General features: G+C 44.3%; 1 protein-coding gene across 15 annotated transcripts in view; it reads left to right on the top strand.

Annotated features, from left to right (window-relative positions):
• Nucleotides 1-20,450, top strand: part of PTPRS (protein tyrosine phosphatase receptor type S) — a 752,553-nt gene that overhangs the window by 381,373 nt on the left and 350,730 nt on the right. For 8 of the 15 annotated variants that reach the window (XM_063914875.1, XM_063914874.1, XM_063914881.1 and 5 more), the window contains one exon: nt 4,300-4,326. The exons of the other annotated variants lie outside the window; for them this stretch is intronic. In XM_063914875.1, the coding sequence (XP_063770945.1) occupies nt 4,300-4,326 (27 nt within the window). The remainder of the gene's footprint in view (nt 1-4,299; nt 4,327-20,450) is intronic. 15 annotated transcript variants of the gene reach the window in all.

Below are 20,450 nucleotides of genomic sequence, written 5' to 3' on the forward strand. Positions count from 1 at the left end.
CGCAATTGCCGAAAATGTCGAAAAACGGGGCATTTTCGACACAAATTTTTTTTTGACAATGCAATACAGTACTTTTCGACAAAAAAACGGACTTTTCAGATTCGACTTTTTCAAATTCGACAGTTGTCAAATTCGACATGTCTGCAATGGTAAAAATGCAGCTTTTCGACAAAAGCATATTCAATTGAAGAATGTCGATTCGACAACAGTGCTTTTCGACAGTAAATTCGTCAATTTCATTCCGCCTCACTTTGCTGGCTGAATCTAATAAAAAAATTTAAAAACGTGTTTTTTTTATTGCTAATAGCATATCTATTTATATTAGAAGGGATTAGGTTCTTGGTTTGTCTATTAGGATTTACAACTATTATTTATATATTTTTTAAAATAATATATATTTTTTTAACTGACTAAAATTGAGAGAGCATGGTTTTCGGTGGGAATGGGTTAAAATTCAGAAAAAAAAATGCGTGGGGTCCCCCCTCCTAAGCATAACCAGCCTCGGGCTCTTTGAGCCGGTCCTGGTTGTAAAAATACGGGGGAAAAATTGACAGGGGATCCCCCATATTTTTAGAACCAGTACCGGGCTCTGCGTCCGGTCCTGGTGCAAAAAATACGGTGGACAAAAAGCGTAGAGGTCCCCCGTACTTTTTACACCAGCACCGGGCTCCACTAGCTGGAGAGATAATGCCACAGCCGGGGGACACTTTTATACCTGTCCCTGCGGCCATGGCATTAAATCCCCAACTAGTCACCCCCGGCCGGGGTACCCTGGAGGAGTGGGGACGCCTTAAATCAAGGGGTCCCCCCCCCTCCAGCCACCCAAGCGCCAGGGGTGAAGCCCGAGGCTGTCCCCCCCCCATCCATTGGCTGCGGATGGGGGGCTGATAGCCTTGTGTAAAATGAAAGATTATTGTTTTTTTGCAGAAGAACTACAAGTCCCAGCAAGCCTCCCCTGCAAGCTGGTACTTGGAGAACCACAAGTACCAGCATTCGGGGGGGAAACGGGCCCGCTGGTACCTGTAGTTCTTCCGCAAAAAAAATACCCAAATAAAAACAGGACACGCACACCGTGAAAGTACAACTTTATTACACACATGCCGACACACACATACTTACCTATGTTCACACGCCGACCTCTGTCCACTTGTCCAAGTAGAGTCCGGGGTACCTGAAAATAAAATTATACTCCCCTAAATCCTGGTGTCCTGTTCTTTACAGTACTTGGCAACTTCACGTACTTGGCAAAAAAACAAACCGCATTTACCCGATCCACGAACTGAAAGGGGTCCCATGTTTACACATGGGACCCCTTTCCCCGAATGCTGAGACCCCCCGTGACTCCTGTCACAGAGGGTCCCTTCAGCCAATCGGGGAGCGTCACGTCGTGGCACTCTCCTGATTGCCTGTGCGCGTCTGAGCTGGCAGACAGCGCATCGCAAAGCCGCTCCATTATGTTCAATGGTGGGAACTTTGCGGTCAGCGGTGAGGTTACCCGCGGTCAGCCGCTGACCGCGAGTAACCTCACCGCTGACCGCAAAGTTCCCACCATTGAAGATAATGGAGAGGCTTTGCGATGCGCTGTCTGACAGCTCAGACGTGCATAGCCAATCAGGAGAGTGCCACGACGTGGCGCTCCCTGATTGGCTGAAGGGACCCTCTGTGACAGGAGTCACGGGGGGTCTCAGCATTCGGGGAAAGGTGTCCCATGTGTAAACATGGGACCCCTTTCAGTTCGTGGATCGGGTAAATGCGGTTTGTTTTTTTGCCAAATACGTGGATTACAAAATAAAGAACAGGACACCAGGATTTAGGTGAGTATAATTTTATTTTCAGGTACCCCGGACTCTACTTGGACAAGTGGACAGAGGTCGGCGTGTGAACATAGGTAAGTATGTGTGTGTCGGCATGTGTGTAATAAAGTTGTACTTTCACGGTGTGCGTGTCCTGTTTTTATTTGGGTATTTTTTTTTGCAGAAGAACTACAAGTACCAGCGGGCCCGTTTCCTTCCCTCATGATGGTACTTGTGGTTCTCCAAGTACCAGCTTGCGGGGGAGGCTTGCTGGGACTTGTAGTTATTCTGCAAAAAAACAATATTCTTTCATTTTACACAAGGCTATCAGCCCCCCATCCGCAGCCAATAGATGGGGGGGGACAGCCTCGGGTTTCACCCCTGGCCCTTGGGTGGCTGGAGGGAGGGTGACCCCTTGATTTAAGGGGTCCCCACTCCTCCAGGGTACCCCGGCCAGGGGTGACTAGTTGGCGATTTAATGCCACGGCCGCAGGGACCGGTATAAAAGTGTCCCCCGGCTGTGGCATTATCTCTCCAGCTAGTGGAGCCCGGTGCTGGTGTTGAAAATACGGGGGACCCCTACGCTTTTTGTCCCCCGCATTTTTTGCACCAGGACCGGACGCAGAGCCCGGTGCTGGTTCTAAAAATACAGGGAATCCCCAGTCAATTTCCCCCCCGTATTTTTACAACCAGGACCGGCTCAAAGAGCCCGAGGCTGGTTATGCTTAGGAGGGGGGACCCCACGCAATTTTTTTCAATGTTTTTTAACCATTTTTGTGCCGTCCAAAAAGTCGAATCCAGGACGCACACATCCGTCAATTGCTCCGTTTTTCGACAGCGGGACTGTCGAATCCGTTTTTTATTGAATATGTCAAATTCCGGCACCCGCCGGCCGGAATTCGACGGTCCAATTGTGTTGAATAAAAAAATGGGCGAAAAAAACCCGCAATTCGCCCGGAATTGCATATACCCCTTAGTGTAGAGATGCTGAGACCATAGATTATGGTGGATTCATCTTTTATCCAGCCAGTCATAAACTGTGTGTGTGTGTGCTTTCATCAAATGACAATGGGGGTCATTCAGGTGTGGTTGAAGGTGCTATCACTGCTACTTCCTTGGAAGCAGAAGTGATAGTGCTGTAAGTTAATGCAGCAGGAGGCGTCTATTACATGCAGACACCTCCTGCTGCACTAGTGATCCGAGCTGTATCCTAGGATGCAGCATCAGGTAAAAGAACCCACCAATGCGTGGCTTACGGCACCTGTGATGCCGCGCAAGCCGCCTGTCGCAGAGTTCAGGAAATCTTCATCATACAATGGAGATCCCTTGCCTTTTTCATACCCCCTAAATTTCCGAATGGAGCCTGTCGCTACCCCCTCCCTATCCCTGAAATGGCATCAGATTGTCAGTCAATGATAGTCTGATAGTGACCTGCATCCTATGCTGCAGGACCCATTCTCGCACGCTCAAAACAGCTCGTGCACATGCACAAAGTACCAAAAATCGGTACTTTGTGCTGATACTGTAGTCTCAGGTGCAACCTCACCTTAATGACCCACTATACTCCTGGAACAGCTCATTTACATGGTTGTCCTGGTAATTGTGTCTTTCTTCTTTAGTTGTATTGAATACTAATAATACTGAATAATCAATGGTCAGTTTTCTTAATATTGACTGATCTAACAATTAATTATATACCAGTACAAGATGTCAACTAATCTACATACTTGAAAATCATAGTTAAGATCTAATTGGTTAATATGGGTTGCACCTCCACTTCAGTTTTCATTGGCGCACCATGTTCCATGAGACTCTGCCTGCGCTAAGACTCTTTTTTGCTTCTTTTCTGCTCACAATTCTGTCTTAGTCACACTGCGATGCATATTGTGAAATTGTTTTGTAACATCACAGTCCGCCATATGTAAATTTGGGTGAAAAGTACACAAAAACAATGAATGGCACACAGGACCTGGTAGCTCACTAGCACCAGACTTCTCGTTCCACATGGCATATTTGAGGCTAGATGTACAAGGACACACCTGTATTTCCTTGAAATCCTCAATTGTAGATCAATGTGCTGGGTTGCGCTTAGTAAACAACCACACAAATGTCTTTTTGAACAGGTCTAGCGTGGGAATACTTGGGACTTTAGGTGACACCATACTTGCTTACTCTCCTGCAAAATCTGGGAGACTCCCGAAGCGTTTGTCACTTGCTGGCATCCTGCGATGAGGTGATTCTCAGAGATTTGCATGGTCTTGGCCAGACTCCCTCTTCATGGTCCCAATTCACAGAATTATACAGTGAGGTGGCAGGGCCTAATGATAAGAATACTCAGCAACTCCCCCCCACAATGGTCAACTGTCCCCTTCTCCCACTACTACATGTTTTGTATAATGGTTAGTATTTGTATTTGTTATCCACTGCTATAGGTCAGTAATCATTTCTGAAATCTACACTTTCCAGCTACAATTCATGTGCTTGTTTCTTCCTTTGCTTGCTTCAGTGGGAAATGGATGATACAGCTGAATATGTAAGTAGCATGAACATGTTGTTGCTTCCCCACTGTGGTTACTATTATTACTGATGATGCATGTTTGTAACATGAAAGTTTACAAGGTTTATTCATTACAATTAAAGAAATCTATAGAATAACTACTGGTCTGATAGAAGCAGAGTGGATTGGGTATGATTGGTTGACAGTGACCATGTCAACATTCATCATGTCTACATGGATGATATGTCAATAATCTGTCCCTCGGTGCATTACTGTCTTCTGGCGGCTGCAGTGGATCTAGCATCATCTTTTGGGTCACGTGAGGATGCAGTCAGTATTAACCCCTACTCCCTACCCCTAACCCTCCGCCTGGTGCCCAACCCTAACCTCCATAGTCTAATTGTAACCTCCACCTGCAGCCTGCCCTAATCTTAAACTGGGTAGACACTTATAGACTATATCAATTGATCTGCAGATATATCTATAGACGGACCGGGCAGTGTGTTGTGCATATACACTGCCCGATCCGTCGGGACTGATGTCTCGAACTGGGCGGGCATTTACATGCGCCCGCCCAGTTGTGCTGTCAATAACCGCCGGCGTCTGCAGCAAGTGTGCGGGCCCATTTACACATCATAATGCAACAATATATTGTTAGATATATTGGCTCTCTGCTGTGCTGCAGAGCCAACGTGATAAGCCTGGGAACGACTGCGTTCACAGACGTATCGCTCGTACACACTGGCTGACGGGCATACAATATATCGGGCGTTCAAGAGAACAGCCGATAAATCGGCCAGTGTGTACCCAGCATAAGGCACCCTCAGCATTTCAGTTGATGACCGTCCAGAAGTATACATTGTGAACATATCGACATTCTGAGGATATTGACATAGTGCCTGTGGACAGTTTGAACCATGTTGACATTGGGGTGTTGCCATTTTGAATGTTGACTTGGTTAGTGTTGACCTTCTGACTGGATACCCTTAAAAGCAGACCCCATAACCTCAACTGTTTCTCTACACTATCTTGTAAACTAGTTTGCTTGTTAAACATTGGTGCTGAGGTGGATTGTGCATGCATTACTCATTACTGTGCTACCTGACACTAACATCATTCATTCCTGTATCAGTGTACCTCATTTGACTTTCAGCATGAAGACTGTAAGAAAACAGTATCCGTACTGTGGTGGTCATTCCGAGTTGTTCGCTCGTTGACGATTTTCGCTATGCTATGATTTGCTGCTAAATGCGCATGCGCATGGTACGTAGCGCGCATGCGCTTAGTTATTTAACTAAAAACGTAGCAGTTTTGCTGTTTTTTCGTGCGCCGCTTTTCAGTCGCACTGCTGATCGGTGAGTGATTGTCAGGAAAGGGGCGTTTCTGGGTGGTAACTGAGCATTTTCCGGGAGTGTGCTAAAAAACGCAAGCGTGTCAGGCAAAAACGCAGGAGTGGCTGGAGAAACGGGGGAGTGGCTGGCCGAACGCAGGGCGTGTTTGTGACGTCAAACCAGGAACTAAACGGACCGAGCTGATCGCAATCTAGGAGTAGGCCTGGAGCTACTCAGAAACTGCAGGAAATTATTTAGTAGCAGTTCTGCTAATCTTTCGTTCGCTATTCTGCTAAGCTAAGATACACTCCCAGAGGGCGGCGGCCTAGCGTTTGCAATGCTGCTAAAAGCAGCTAGCGAACGAACAACTCGGAATGACCACCTGTAACCAGTCAACACATTTATGTTTTTTTTGTGTGTAAATGTATTATTAGTATAAGAAGTATTATTATTATTATTATTATTATTATTTTTTTTTAGGTTAAAAAAAATAGCTACTAAAAAATATAAACTGCTTTATATGGGTGTAGTATGAGTGCCGGCGATCGGGATATTGGTGCTGGGAACCCGACCGCCGGCATGCCGGCAGCGGGGCGAGCAAAAATGAGCCCCTTGCGGGCTTGCACGCTGCGGGCACGGTGGTGCGCTCTGCGCGCCATGCTATTTATTCTCCCTCCAGGGGGATCGTGGACCCCCAAGAGGAAGAATAGTTGTCGGTATGCCGGGTGTCGGGATTCCAGCGCCGGTATACTGAGCGCAGGGATCCCAACAGCCGGCATACTGAATACCACCCCTTTATATAACATTTAGCTATCTAATGTTACAACAGACTAATTTGTTCAAGAATCCACTATGACCAGATTACTTGTAACAGCTTTATTTAATATTAGAGTAACAGTAAAGGTCAGCTTCCCACCAATGCAGCATTTTTATTTGAACAAGGCTGTAATGGAATGCAAGGTTTATACTGCAATTATTATTATTATTTTTTATCCTTAATACATCACATCTGAAAATGTTATTATTTAGTGCTCCTTTAATCACAAGTTACATTATATGAACAGCTGCAGTGATTCATGCAGTTTGCAGATTAAAAATAATCTCTGTAGACATGGTGAATAGTCTTGTTTTAACAGTAATACAGTAATTGTATTTGGCTTGCAACCCATGCATTAAATTCTATAGTTTTTTTAAATGGCAAATCATAATGCTTGCATCAGTCTTAAATAACAAGAATAAACCTTACTTGCTATGTACAGTATAAAAGTTCTTTCATAATAAGAGTACTGAGAAATGAAATACTGTTCCATCTATATAAGCAAAGTTACTTACGATCTAGAAATGAACAAGAAAACCCTAATTTTAATAGCTATTGTACTATGTATATAGAATGGTCTCCAGTGGATGTCATGTTTGCCATATCTGTAATTGTGAAACACCACATCTTTTTGTAAAGATGCCATGTTATTCACTCTAGTCTGCAGTAATATTAGCATTATTTGTAAGCATTTACAATTCAAAGCTGCAAGTTTCCTGTGAATAGCCATTGCAAGAAGTCCTGCATTACAGGCAAGTCCATTCCCACTAGCCTCTTCTCAATGATTTTGCCACTGAGGATTCTCAGAAGATGGAATTACGGATTGAAACTTTTTGTTTACTTTCTGCAGTGGGGTACACTGGTATTCCACTGGGAATAACATTGGGGTGTAGAGTTGGATCTTGATCCGAGGCACCAACAGGCTAAAGCTTTGACTGTTCCCAGGATGCCTTGCACCGCCTCCTCAATAACCCCGCCTCCAGGCACTGGAGCTCAGTTTGTACGTTGGTGCTTGCAGTGCAGGCAGCTAACAGGGAGGGCTGTGCTAGGCATCCCTGGAAACAGCTTTTCTGAAGAAAGAAGACTTCAAGGGCCACAGCACAGGCACTTAGAAGTGCTATATGTAAGTCTGACATATCGTGCTGCGCAGGGGCGTTTTAAGAGATGAGGAGGCCCGTGTGCAGCCTTCTGCTTCAGGGGCCCCCTCCTCTCTGACTGATGCACAGCATTTAATACTTACCTCTTCGGAGTCCCCCGGCGGTGCCAACCTTCTCTGCGGCAGCGGCAATGGAGTCCGAGACCAGACTCTATTGCGCATGCGCAAACCTCCGGGAACACGGCGCGGTGGCCATTTTCCCAAAGATTTTGCTACTGCGCATGCGCGAAACTCCGGAAAAATGGCCATCTTTCTGGGGTTTTCAGCAGGCGCAATAGAGTTTGTTCCCCCTAGTGTTCAAACTCTATTGCGCTGCCGAAAAGGGATGGCTTCGACGGGGGACTTCAGAGAGGTAAGTATTAAGCAAATCAGAATCAGCTTTATTGGCCAGGTACACTAGCGCATACTAGGAATTTGTTTTCGGTTTACAGTGCAGCAGCCAGGGGGGAACAAGTAGACAAGAGGAGGGGGGGGGGGAATAAATGCAGTATACAGATTAAGTAAAAGTACACGGTGTTCGTTCCAATCAGAAGATCGGAGTAGAGTGACTGGACAGTCAGTCCGTCCAGCGGTTTGTCAGGAGTTCAGCAGGTGGACTGCTTGTGGAAAGAAGCTTTTGAGGCTTCTATTGGTTCTGGTGGGAATGGCCCTATATCTTTTCCCGGATGACAGCAGGATGAGCTCACCATAGCCTGGGTGCGGCAGATCATTGGCTATCCTAGTCGCCCGTTTTTTGGCTCTGGACCTGTACAGGTCATGGACAGGCGGGAGGTCAACTCCGATGATCTTCTCAGCGGACCTTACCACTTTTTGGAGCCTGCGTTTGTCTCTCTCGCTGGCGGAGCTATACCAGACGATAATCGTGGAGTACAGGACAGATTCTACAATTGCGGAGTAGAAGAGGAGCAGGAGATTCTGTGGGACATTAAACTTCTTAAGTTGCCTTAAGAAGAACAGCCTCTGCTGCGCCCTACCGATGATGGCATTTGCATTTGGTCCCCACTTGAGGTCTCTAGAGATGGTAGTCCCCAGGAACTTGAAGGAGTCCATTAGCGGCACCGCACTGTCAGCTTTGATTAGTGGGGGTGTTTCAGCTGGTTTCTTCCTAAAGTCTACTACCATTTCAACGGTTTTAAGTGGGTTGAGCTCCAGGTTGTTGCGGCTGCACCACCGGGCCAACCGATCCACTTCCCGTCTGTAGTCCGATTCGTCCCCTTCTTTTATGAGGCCTATGATGGTGGTGTCGTCGGCGAATTTGATGATTTTAACTGACTGGGACTCGGAGGAACAGTCATTAGTGTACAGGGAGAAGAGCAGGGGTGAGAGGACACAGCCCTGGGGTGCCCCCGTACTGATGGACCGAGCTTGGGAGGTGAATCCCCCTGCTTTGACCACCTGTGTTCTGTCGATCAGAAAGTCCACAATCCAGGAACAGATTGCTTCCGAGACCCCTTGGCGGAGTAGTTTGTGGTAGAGAATGCTGGGGTTGATTGTATTGAAGGCCGAGCTGAAGTCTACAAACAGGATCCTCGCGTAGGTTCCAGGCGTGTCCAGATGCTGCAGGATGTGGTGCAGGCCCAGATTGACAGCATCCTCAACGCACCGATTCGCACGGTAGGCAAACTGGAGGGGGTCGAGATGGGGGCTGATCACGGCTTTAAGGTGGTTCAGGACCAGGCGCTCGAACACTTTCATGACCACAGACGTCAGTGCAATCGGTCTGTAGTCATTTAGGCTTGCGATATTTGGTTTCTTGGGGATCGGAACGATTGGGTGCAGTGTGTGCGGGGTGGGCCCCCCTGGACCGGGGGGCCCGTGTGCCTCGCACACACTGCACTCATTATAGAAATGCCAATGCTGCTGCGGCTCCCTCACCTCCCCCAGCAGTGCTGTATATATCATGCAGTTCTTGAAAAAGGTGATAAACCGAAACGTTGAACTGAACAGACTCTGCTAGTCATTTATTCTCCCACATCAAGTCCCATGAGTGCCACCCGGCCAAACGCTGTGTATATATATATATATATATATATATAGAGAGAGAGTGAGTGTTTCACAGGATATACTTCCTTGGTATTTTTCTCTGTGTATTTCAGTCACCATATACCATTTAAATCCTCTGTTTGTGCTCTGCATTTGCAGTCACAATACATAGGGGTTTTTTGTCAGGTAAGGCTAGATTCACACATAATGTCTGCTACACAGGGCGGGAGATCCGTGGCTGATCCTGCGTCCTGCAGTGCTGACGCCGCAGATTTATCTGAGGAAAATATTCCAGCTGAGGGTCCAGGTACCGGGGGTTCAGTACCCCTCAGTCAGCCTGCAGCGCCGGTGGCACACCAAAACTCACCTGGGGCTGTTTTTTTCTAATTTGCTGACTACGCTAATAACGAGACTTGCGCCCCCTGTGGGACCTCCTGTGCCATTACAGCCACATATTGTCCCTGCAAATCATCCGCTATGGGCAGATAATCTGTCAACTCAGTTACAGCAATTAAATCAGTTTTTGGTTAAACAAAAACGTAACGCTCACCCTCCTAGGACCAAAGGGTCATCTAAGCGTGCCATTTCTTCCTCACAATCCACGCATGTTACAGATACTTCATCCGATAAAGATGGCATATACACTGATCCCTCAGACACTGATGCAGATGCTTTCTTACGTCTAAGAAACCCAATAAGTTCAAACGTCAGAAGGTCACTAAATTAGTTTTGCCCCATTCTGACCTTTTAGTTGACATACATCCGAAATCCTGGAAGTATCCAGGATGGAAATTCTCCCTGTCTAAGAAGATGCTTGCTCGTTATTCCCTCGCTGCAGAGTTAAGTAAAAATTGGAAAACACCGCCGCCAGTGGACTCACATGTCGAACATCTGGTGGTGTCCTCTACTCTGCCTGTCACTACCGTCACTTCTCTGGAAGGAACCGACTGATATGCGTGTGGAGGGTTGCTTGAAGTCTATTTGCACCCTTGCAGGTGCTGTGCATAGACCCACTATAGTGGCCTCTTGGGCTGTGAAGGATATTGAAGCCTGGGTTCATGCAGTTGAAGCGGAGCGACCTTCTAATTTTTCTGATTATGCCAGACAGTGTCTTTCATATATTATCACAGCCTCTCATTATATACAGGAGGCGGCCTCTGATGCCGGTGTCCTTGCGGCCAAAGCGTCTACTACGTGCATTTTGGCCCGCCGGATTCTGTGGTTGCGGTCCTGGTCTTGGGGAAGATCTGAACAAGATTGATGCTGACTTCGGTTCAGAAGGCTTAGAGTACCTCCTTTCGTTCACTTCGACCTCCAAGTAAAGCAAAGGGCCAGGCGTACCCGAAACAGGCTTGCACTTCGAAAACCTCTAAGCCCAAACCTAAACGTTCCTGGGCTGCCAGTCAGCCTGCTTCCAAACCAGACAAGCCTGCCGCATGATGGGGGACCCCAGGGTGGGAATCCAACATCTACGGTTTGATCAGGTATGGTTATAGACCACTTCAGACGCCCGGTAAGGGAAGTCGTCACTCACGGATACGTCATCTCTTCAAGAAGCATCCCCCTTGCCAGTTTTGCTTGACAAATATCCCTTCGGATCCGGTAAAAGCAAATACACTCCATTTGGTGGTACAATCCCTCCTGGACACAGGAGTGGTAGTGCCGGTGCCTCTGGCTCAGAGAGGCAGGGGGTACTAGTCAACGCTGTTCCTAGTTCCAAAACTGAATGATTCCTCCCGGGCCATTCTCAACCTCAAGTCTCTGAACAAGTTTGTGAAGGTTTTCCAAGTTCCGAAACTCTTCACTCTATTGTTCTGGCCTTGGAGCCCATGGACGATATGGTTTCCCTGGACATACAGGGTGCTTACCTACATATACCTATTGCCATATCGCATCAGCAATACCTGCGGTTTGCTATTGGCAACCTACATGATCAATTCCAGGCCTTGCCTTTTGGACTGACCATGGCTCTGCGAATCTTCACCAAGGTCATGGCGGTTATGACGGCTCTGCTCCAGCGTCGGGGTATCAGGATCCTGCCGTATCTGGACGACTTGTTGATCATGGCAAACTCCCGAGAGTATCTCCTCTGTCATCTGGAACTGACGGTCCAATTCCTGCAAGCCCACGGGTGACTCATCGGCTGGAAGAAATCATCCCTGGTCCCTGCTCAGCGCATGGTGCACCTGAGGGCATTGTTGAACACTCACAACCAACGGTTGTTCTTGTCCCGAGAGAAGGTCCTGAAGTTTCAGGACAGGATAAGATGCTTCCTTTCTCGTCCGTGAGTGTCAATACACTGTGTGATGCAAGTACTAGGCCTCATGGTGTCGGCTTTCAACATGGTAGAGTACGCTCAATTTCACTCTCGCCCTCTGCAGAAGCTAATACTTGCCAAGTGGGATGGCCTGCCTCACCGGATCAGGTCTCACATGATTTCCTTGACTCCGGAAGTTCGTCTGTCACTGAGCTGGTGGCTACAGGACCAACATTTGAGCAGGGGTCGTCCCTTCTGGATCTCCAACTGGGTCCTCTTAACGACAGATGCCAGTCTGCAGGGTCGGGGCGTGGTGTTGGAGCAACACTCTCTTCAGGGTCGGCGGACCAGGGAGGAATCTCTCCTCCCGATAAATATTCTGGAATTGCGGGCAGTGTTCAGTGCTTTGAAACTGGCCCTGCCTCTGGTACAGAACAGGCATGTTCAAGTACAGTCGGACAACGCCACCACGGTGGCATACAGAAATCATCTAGGCGGCACTGGAAGCCGCATGGCGATGTTGGAAGTGCCAAAGATTCTTCAATGGGCGGAACGCCATCTGCCAGCCATATCGGCAGTGTTCATTCCAGGGGTCCTCAACTGGGAAGTGGTCTTCCTCAGTCATCAGGATGTACACGCCGGAGAGTGGAGCCTTCATCTGGAAGTATTTCAACTCCTAGTGGACAAGTGGGGCCTACCAGATGTAGACCTGATGGCGTCTCGACACAATCGGAAGGTTCCGGTCTTCGTAGCAAGGACAAGGGATCCTCAAGCAGCATTTGTGGACGCCCTGGCAATTCCATAGAACTTCCGGCTGCCATACGTGTTCCCTCCAGTGTCACTCCTGCCCAGGGTAATAAGCAAGAAGGACGATTCCTACTTCTGATCGCTCCAGCATGTCCCAGAAAGCATTGGTTCTAAGCCCTACAGGGTCTTTCGATATAGAGCGTCCTCTTCTACTTCCTCAACGCCCAGACCTCCTCGTTCAGGGCCCCTGTATTTACCAGGATTTGGCCCGACTGGCTTTGACGGCGTGGCTCTTGAAGCTTCAGTTCTGGGGGCCAAAGGTTTTACTGAGGCGGTCATTCAAACGATGTTGAAAGCCCGTAAACCGTATTTGGCTCGGATTTATTATAGGGTCTGGAATTCTTACTTTACCTGGTGTGCGGCTAAGAATTTTAATGCATGCAAGTTCAGTGTTTCCAAACTACTGGTGTTTCGGCAACAGGGCCTGGACTCAGGCCTTCGTTTGGCCTCCCTCAAGGTTCATGTTTCAGCCTTGTCGGTGTGGTGTCAGAGAAAAATTGCGAATCTGCCTGTCGTTCATACCTTCCTCCTGTGGCTCCTTGGGCTTTGTTGGTTGTTCTGGACACCCTACAAGAGTCTCCGTTTGTAACCTCTTGAGTCTGTGGACCTTATATAGCTTACGCTTAAGGTCTTATTTTTGCTGGCTATTGCCTCTGCTAGACAGGTTTCAGATCTTGGGTGCCTTATCCTGTAGGTCTCCCTTTCTGATTTTTCACCGTGACCGTGCGGTTAAACTCGCCCTGGTTATCTACCTAAGGTGGTGTCATCTTTCCACCTTAACCAAGAGATTGTGGTTCCTGCCTTTATCTCTCCTGATTTGTCCTCCAAAGAACGATCTTTGGATGTGGTACGGGTTCTCCTTATCTATGTGACGAGAACCGCCTCCCTTCGGAGATCTGATTCTTTCTTTGTCCTTTTTGGTTTTCAGAAATGTGGCTGGCCTGCGAAGGAGCAGACCTTGGCCAAATAGATTAGAATTGTGATTGCACAAGCTTATGTACAGACTGGACTTCCAGCTCCTGCTACTATCAAGGCCCATTCTACTCGGTCTGTTAGACCTTCTTGGGCGGCCCGCCGTGGCGCGTCCCTATAACGATTGTGCAAGGCGGCTACGTGGTCCTCAGTGAACACGTTCATTAGGTTGTATGCCGTTGATACTTCCGCCTCCCAGGATGCTTTCTTTGGACGCCGGGTTCTTGTGCCCGCTACAGTGCCTCCCCTCCCTTGAGGAACTGCTTTAGGACATCCCCGATGTTATTCCCTGTGGAATACCAGTGTACCCCACTGCAGAAAAGAAGATTCATGGTAAGAACTTACCTTTGTTAAATCTCTTTCTGCAAGGTACACTGGATTCCATAGGGGGCCCACCCTGACGCACTTAGCTTCTTTGGCTTTGTATGGCATTAGCTGCTGGTACCTTCTCCTGTCGTGAGAATGTGGTACGCTGTGGCTACTAACTGTTATCGTCTCTTTTACCTGCTACTGCATTGGACTGGTTAACAAAACTGAGCTCCAGTGCCTGGAGGTGGGGTTAAAGAGGAGGCGGTGAAAGGCATCCTGGGAACAGCAAAGCTTTATCCTGTTGGTGCCTCAGATCAAGATCCAACTCTACACCCCTATGTTATTCCCTGTGGAATCCAGTGTACCTTGCAGAAAGAGATTTAACAAAGGTAAGTTCTTACCATAAATCTCCTCCTTTTTCCCCACAATCATCATCATTCATTTATTTAGGACTCCACAAGCTCTACAGAGTTATGAATTATTTAAAATTAGCAGTGTTTAACCATTGTTGCCGAGTGATTATTAATTTTATTCAATGATGCTGAGTGATTATTCATTTTACGCGATGAATTTTTTTCCCCCATCTGTCTAATATTTTATGTACTAAAAATATATTTTAAGTTTCTTATTTTTTACCAATTTCTTCAGTCTGTAAATACCTCATTGTAAACCACATTGTGGGTGATATCCTATTAGGCCTGGTAAAACATTGGGTGCGACAAACGTATGTTTTTCACGATTTTTCTTGATGTTTCACCAATATTTTTTTACAGGTTATCCAGATTGATCGCCTGTAAAAAAAAAAAAAAAAAATTTGCCTTTCTCCTGAAAAACACAGGTTCAGTGAAACCTGTGTGTTTTCGGTAGAAACAGCCCCGATTTGGTTTCTCCTTTTTGAGGCAGGCGAAACAAAATCCCCGATGAGCGGGTCACTACAGGCATCAGGAAGCTGTCCTTTGTGCAGAGAAGCCGGGGCAGCGCAGTGACCGCATCCCCCCTCTCCTCCGCCCCCGGCAGCGGTCACATGATGGGATAGCGCCCATGTGATCGGGGAAGCCGGAGGAGCAGCGCTGCACCGGGCGCTGTCAGGAGCCACCACCCTGTGCAGTTTCAGGTAACCCCCGATAAGCCACCGGCGTAACAGTTTACTGGGGCTAATTGGATATCCCCCCATGTGTCTTTGTACTGTCATCAGTATGATTTAATTGGGGACATTACCTGTATGGGAGAGACTAACGTATAACTGATCATGGGACAGATGTACTAAGCCTTGAAAAGTGATAGATTTCACAGTGATAAAAAGCCAGCCAACCAGCACCTGTCATTTTTCAAACCCATCCTGTCAGATAGCAGACATGAGCTGATTAGATGGTACTTTATCACTGTGAAATGTATCACTTTTCAAGGCTTAGTACACCTCCTGAGAAGACCTAGCTGTGCAACTCCACACAGATGACATTAAAGGACTGGCCTTGCACTTTGTTTGTCATTCTAAAACATATCCTAACAGGAAATTGTAAGCTTACATTTTGAACGGCAATAGTTGAATGGGGGGCACGCCACACCCCCAAGGCACGTGTCCCTCCTGTCATTTATGAAAATGTATATCTTACTTTATTCAAGTGTGCAAAGACATGCACATGCGATATCTTAATTTATATTTAATTAAATATTAGATATATTAATACTTCTGTTTTTGAAAGCAGACTTACTTTAGTGAATTTGTTCAACACCTGCCTAAAACTTTTGCACAGTACTATATGTGTGTATATATATATATATATATATATATATATAAAATATATATATATATATATATATATACATATACATAAACACACACACTGTTAAATTAATGTTTTTGTTTTAAATAAAATCTGTTAAACAGCAAATTGTTTTGCAAATTAAGCAATTACAGAATTGTGTAAATTCCGTGTACATAAGACAACAAAATTGAATCACAATCCCGCATCAAAAGAAGGCTGTGGTTTTTGTTTTTTATTAGGATATAAGAAGGTGCGTGAACATATTCAGCACCTTCCACGTGGTAATCAGTAAGCAAATTTAGGGCCTAATTCACTAAGGGGTGGTATTCATGTGACCGGCGGTCTGCTGACCGACAGTCACATGACCTCCTCCACCATCCCGCGGGCTCAGTATCCCGATGGTCAGCATGCCGACCAACAGGGACTATTTCCACTCGTGGGTGTCCACGACACCCATAGAGTGGGAATAGAACCCGTGGCGACCGCAGGTCGCCACCGAGCCCGCAGCGTGGCGAGCGCAGTGAGCCCGCAAGGAGACTGCCGGTCAGCCATACTACACCCTTCACTAAGGATTGCAATTGCAAATTATCGCATAACAACTGCATCTGAATTGCAGCTTGTGATAAATATACCCCTAAAACACAGCGTCAGCAGGAGAAAACCATGCAGAACAGTTTCAGAAATACCTTGTGCTTCAGTTTAAAAAAATGTTCACATGTAAATATAAGAGCAAAGTTCACAAGATACTGTAGGTGCATCTTGTCCTAAAATATTGTCTGCAAGGGTCTTACACATACTGGAAGGATTGTTTGGTACTATATTGTGCCTGCCTTTTAAAGTCTCAATGTTAGTCATTATTTGTTTTACCAAACAGGACCCTGCAACTTATTACTGTATTTGGACACAACTACAACTTAAGACTTTTGAAAACTGTATTTTGTTAGTAATAATATAGATGATCACTATAGTTATAAATATATATATATATATATATATAATAAAAAAGAGAATAATTGCGCAATACTTCAATTGGTTCAATGCATTTAAGATTGTCCAGTATTATCTGATCCTGCTCCTTTTTATCCTCCGCTGCTTCCTCCAGAAGAAAGCCGTACCAAGGCTTATTGGAAATACATGTAAAAGAACAAATGAGGAGCGCAGATGTCAATTAAAATTGTGAGCATTTAATTGAAAGAAGTATACATATACATACATCTCAAAAAGAGATCAGCAACGTGATGTCATCACACACACGGCGCCTCCGGATAGCACCAGGTGGAACAGCCGCCGGTCACAGCTCATCAAAAGACGTTCTCTTCCGAGACCTTACAGGATCAGGAGCGATGTGATTACACCTAGTGTCCAATTACCACGCCAACACGTTTCGTCACGAGGACTTCGTCAGGGGGTGTGGCTACCCAAAGTCGGACCTCACTTTTTATACTCGTCATAATCATTTGCATATTAAATTGTCCACTTCTATATTATTCATCAATTTTGATCCAACACATATGCCATAACATTAGTGTAATTAACTATATGATCCTTCAAGTAAAAAACATATATATATCTACAAAAAACTTATAACATCTATAAACCTTTATTTATCTAACTGGGTTGTGGCCATATCATTAACCAGCTGTGCTCATTCAGCTAATTAAGTCTCTTTACCAAAGGTTAGACACAGCTAGTTCTATTCGAAAAAGATTTTTTACTTATACCAATTTAGACACAGCTGATTTTTGACAAATGGCCATTTCCCTTAACAAAAAACAACATTTAAAACAATGTTAAAACATACAGCTCACAACGCTTATAATTAATATATACGACATCATTAAGAAGGAGAGAGGAATTCATAGAATTCATCAAATCTGCATTTTAGAGAAAGGAAATAGGCAGTAATACTGTACATACAGTTCTTACACATATGTCTGAAATACGCCCAGAGTATATCATATATCATTCTATATATACACAACATACTTAAGCTCATACGATTTCATACTTCACTTATAAAATTTATATACTAGAGATATATTAAAGGACTCATAATAACTCCTACATCGTCTAATACAGAATTCATTTTAAAATGCATTTAATCCCCCAGCCAAAAAACAGTACGCTCCTTATGTGAGACACAGGGTCACACAAACCAACTACTGCGTGTCACGAAGCGTCCAGTCTGGCCGGAGTTAATGTAAGAAAGGTACAATATCATAGGTCTCATTGAGTCCTGCTGGACTCAATGTTTTTAGCGTGTGTATCCAATAGGTCTCCCTTTTACTTAATTTCTTTAAAATGTCTCCCCCCCTCAGATCTGGGGTGACATGTTCAATTATTTTACAACTAAATTTACTCAAAGACCCACCATTACACATCAGAAAGTGTCTAGGAACAGAATGATTAGACAATTTATTAGTGATGCTTCTAGTGTGTTCAAGTACCCTTATTTTAAACTGTCTTTTTGTTTTCCCCACATAGCGAGCTCCACACTGACATTCTAAAAGGTATATCACATGTGTTGTTTGACAGTTATTTAACCCCTTTATGTTCCAGTAGTGTGTTTTATCGGCATTCCAGATTTTCTTTTTATCTTTATTTATGAATTGACAGACCTTACAATGATTACATGGATAACATCCATGTACATCTTTTAGCCATTGGTTCTCCTTAATTACCGGTAAATTACTGGGTGCCAATACTGTTTTCAAAGTTCTTGCTCTTTTGAAAACTATTTGGTTTTTTTTAGGGAGTATACCCTTTAGTATTGGATCTAGCTCTAAAACATCCCAATGTTTATTCAAAATATTTTTTATCTCTCTGTTTTTTACATTAAAACCTGTCACAAATGGTGTAAAAGTCATACCAGGATTTTTCTTTTCTCTATATACCAAAAGATCATCCCTTACTAATGTGTCAGCTCTCTTTTTACAGTTATCAATTAATTTTAAAGGGTACTCTTTCTCAACAAATCGTTTCTTATACAATTCTGTTTGCTTTTCATACATTTCCATATTCGAGCAATTTCTTCATACACGTAAAAACTGGGAATAGGGAATATTTGTAACCCAGTTTCTCAGATGACAACTCTTATAATGTATATAGTTGTTACTATCTACTTCTTTTCTATACGTGTAACTACTAATACTATTACCAGAACTCCAATCTGTTGTGTCTAACACTAAATCAAGAAACTCAATTTTTTTTATTTTGATAATTAGAAGTAAATTTTAAGTTGTACTTATTTTCATTAATATAGCATAAAAATTGATCAAATTCCTCTCTACTGCCCTTCCATACAATTAATATATCATCTATATATCTATTAAATTTTATAATATTTTCTTTAAATGGATTATTTTCAAAAATAACTTCAGATTCCCATTTTCCTAGATACAAATTTGCCAGGCTCGGCGCATACGGCGTACCCATAGCGCACCCGCACTGCTGGTTATAAAAACGTCCCTCAAATAAAAAGAAATTATTTTTCAACACATACTCTATACATTTTAATAGGAACTCTTTTAGATCCTCCCCTATTTCATTATCCATACTTAGAAAGTAGTCAACAGCCTGGATACCTTCCCTATGTGGTATGCTGATGTATAATGACTCCACGTCAATCGTACACCAGCTATACCCATCGTTCCATTCCAGATCTTTCAGTATACTGAGTATATGTGTAGAATCTTTCACAAATGATTTTAATAAAGGTACATATTTTTTAATATAAAAATCCACATACTTTGACATCCTAGACGTAGCTGAATCAATGCCTGATATTATCGGACGACCCGGCGGTTTTTCTAGCCGCTTATGGATCTTGGGGAGGTAATAAAATATTGCCAACCTAGGATACGGATTGGCAACATATGTCACTTCTTCCCTAGTGATACATCCCTTAATAAAACCTTCCTCTAATAAAGAATTGATTTCCTGTATAATTCTTTCACTCGGATCACTGATAAGCTTCGTATACGTGACCTCATCATTTAACAACCGAAAAGCTTCCTCTAAATAATCTGCCCTGTTTAAAATAACTATACCCCCCCCCCTTATCAGCCATTTTTATTACAAGATTATGATTTTTTTCCCAATTTTTTTATAGCTAGTCTCTCATCTTTTCTTAAATTATCTCTCTGTACCTGATCATTTCTACAAAGTTCTTCCAGATCTTTTAATATTAATTTTGAATAAGTTTCTATATAACTCCCCCTTGATTCTAATGGGTAGAAGTTTGATCCTTCTTTTAATCCTGTTTTATTTCTATTTTCCCTCTCATTCTCCGTAGTATCACTTCTTTTTTCCTGTTTTAAAAAATGTCTCTTTAAGGTCAGACCTCGAACAAACTTATTAGCATCAACAAAAAGATCAAAATTCTTTGGTTCAGTATTAGGTGCGAAAGATAGCCCTTTTGATAATAACCTAATTTCATTACGTTTTAATTCATAATCGGAAAGATTATAAATTCCAGTATCTAGTTTAGATGTTCTCTCTTCTGTCTGTTTCTTTTTTCCTCCCCTCTTTCCTCTCTTCCGTCTTCCTGATCTTTTCTTTTTATCCCCATACCTGGACTGTTCCAATTCTTTTTTTCTATCTGATCTGACCTGATCTTCCATCTTTGACCTGGACGAAAAAAAGTATCATTACCTTCAATTCTTCTATCTGGTGTCTCTAAACCATTGTACCTATTTCTCACAGGAATATTGAATTTTTCTTTCTTATATCTGTTATTAGACGATTTATAAGGGACTTCTTG

Source organism: Pseudophryne corroboree, chromosome 1, assembly GCF_028390025.1.
Source record: "Pseudophryne corroboree isolate aPseCor3 chromosome 1, aPseCor3.hap2, whole genome shotgun sequence".
NCBI lineage: Eukaryota > Metazoa > Chordata > Amphibia > Anura > Myobatrachidae > Pseudophryne > Pseudophryne corroboree.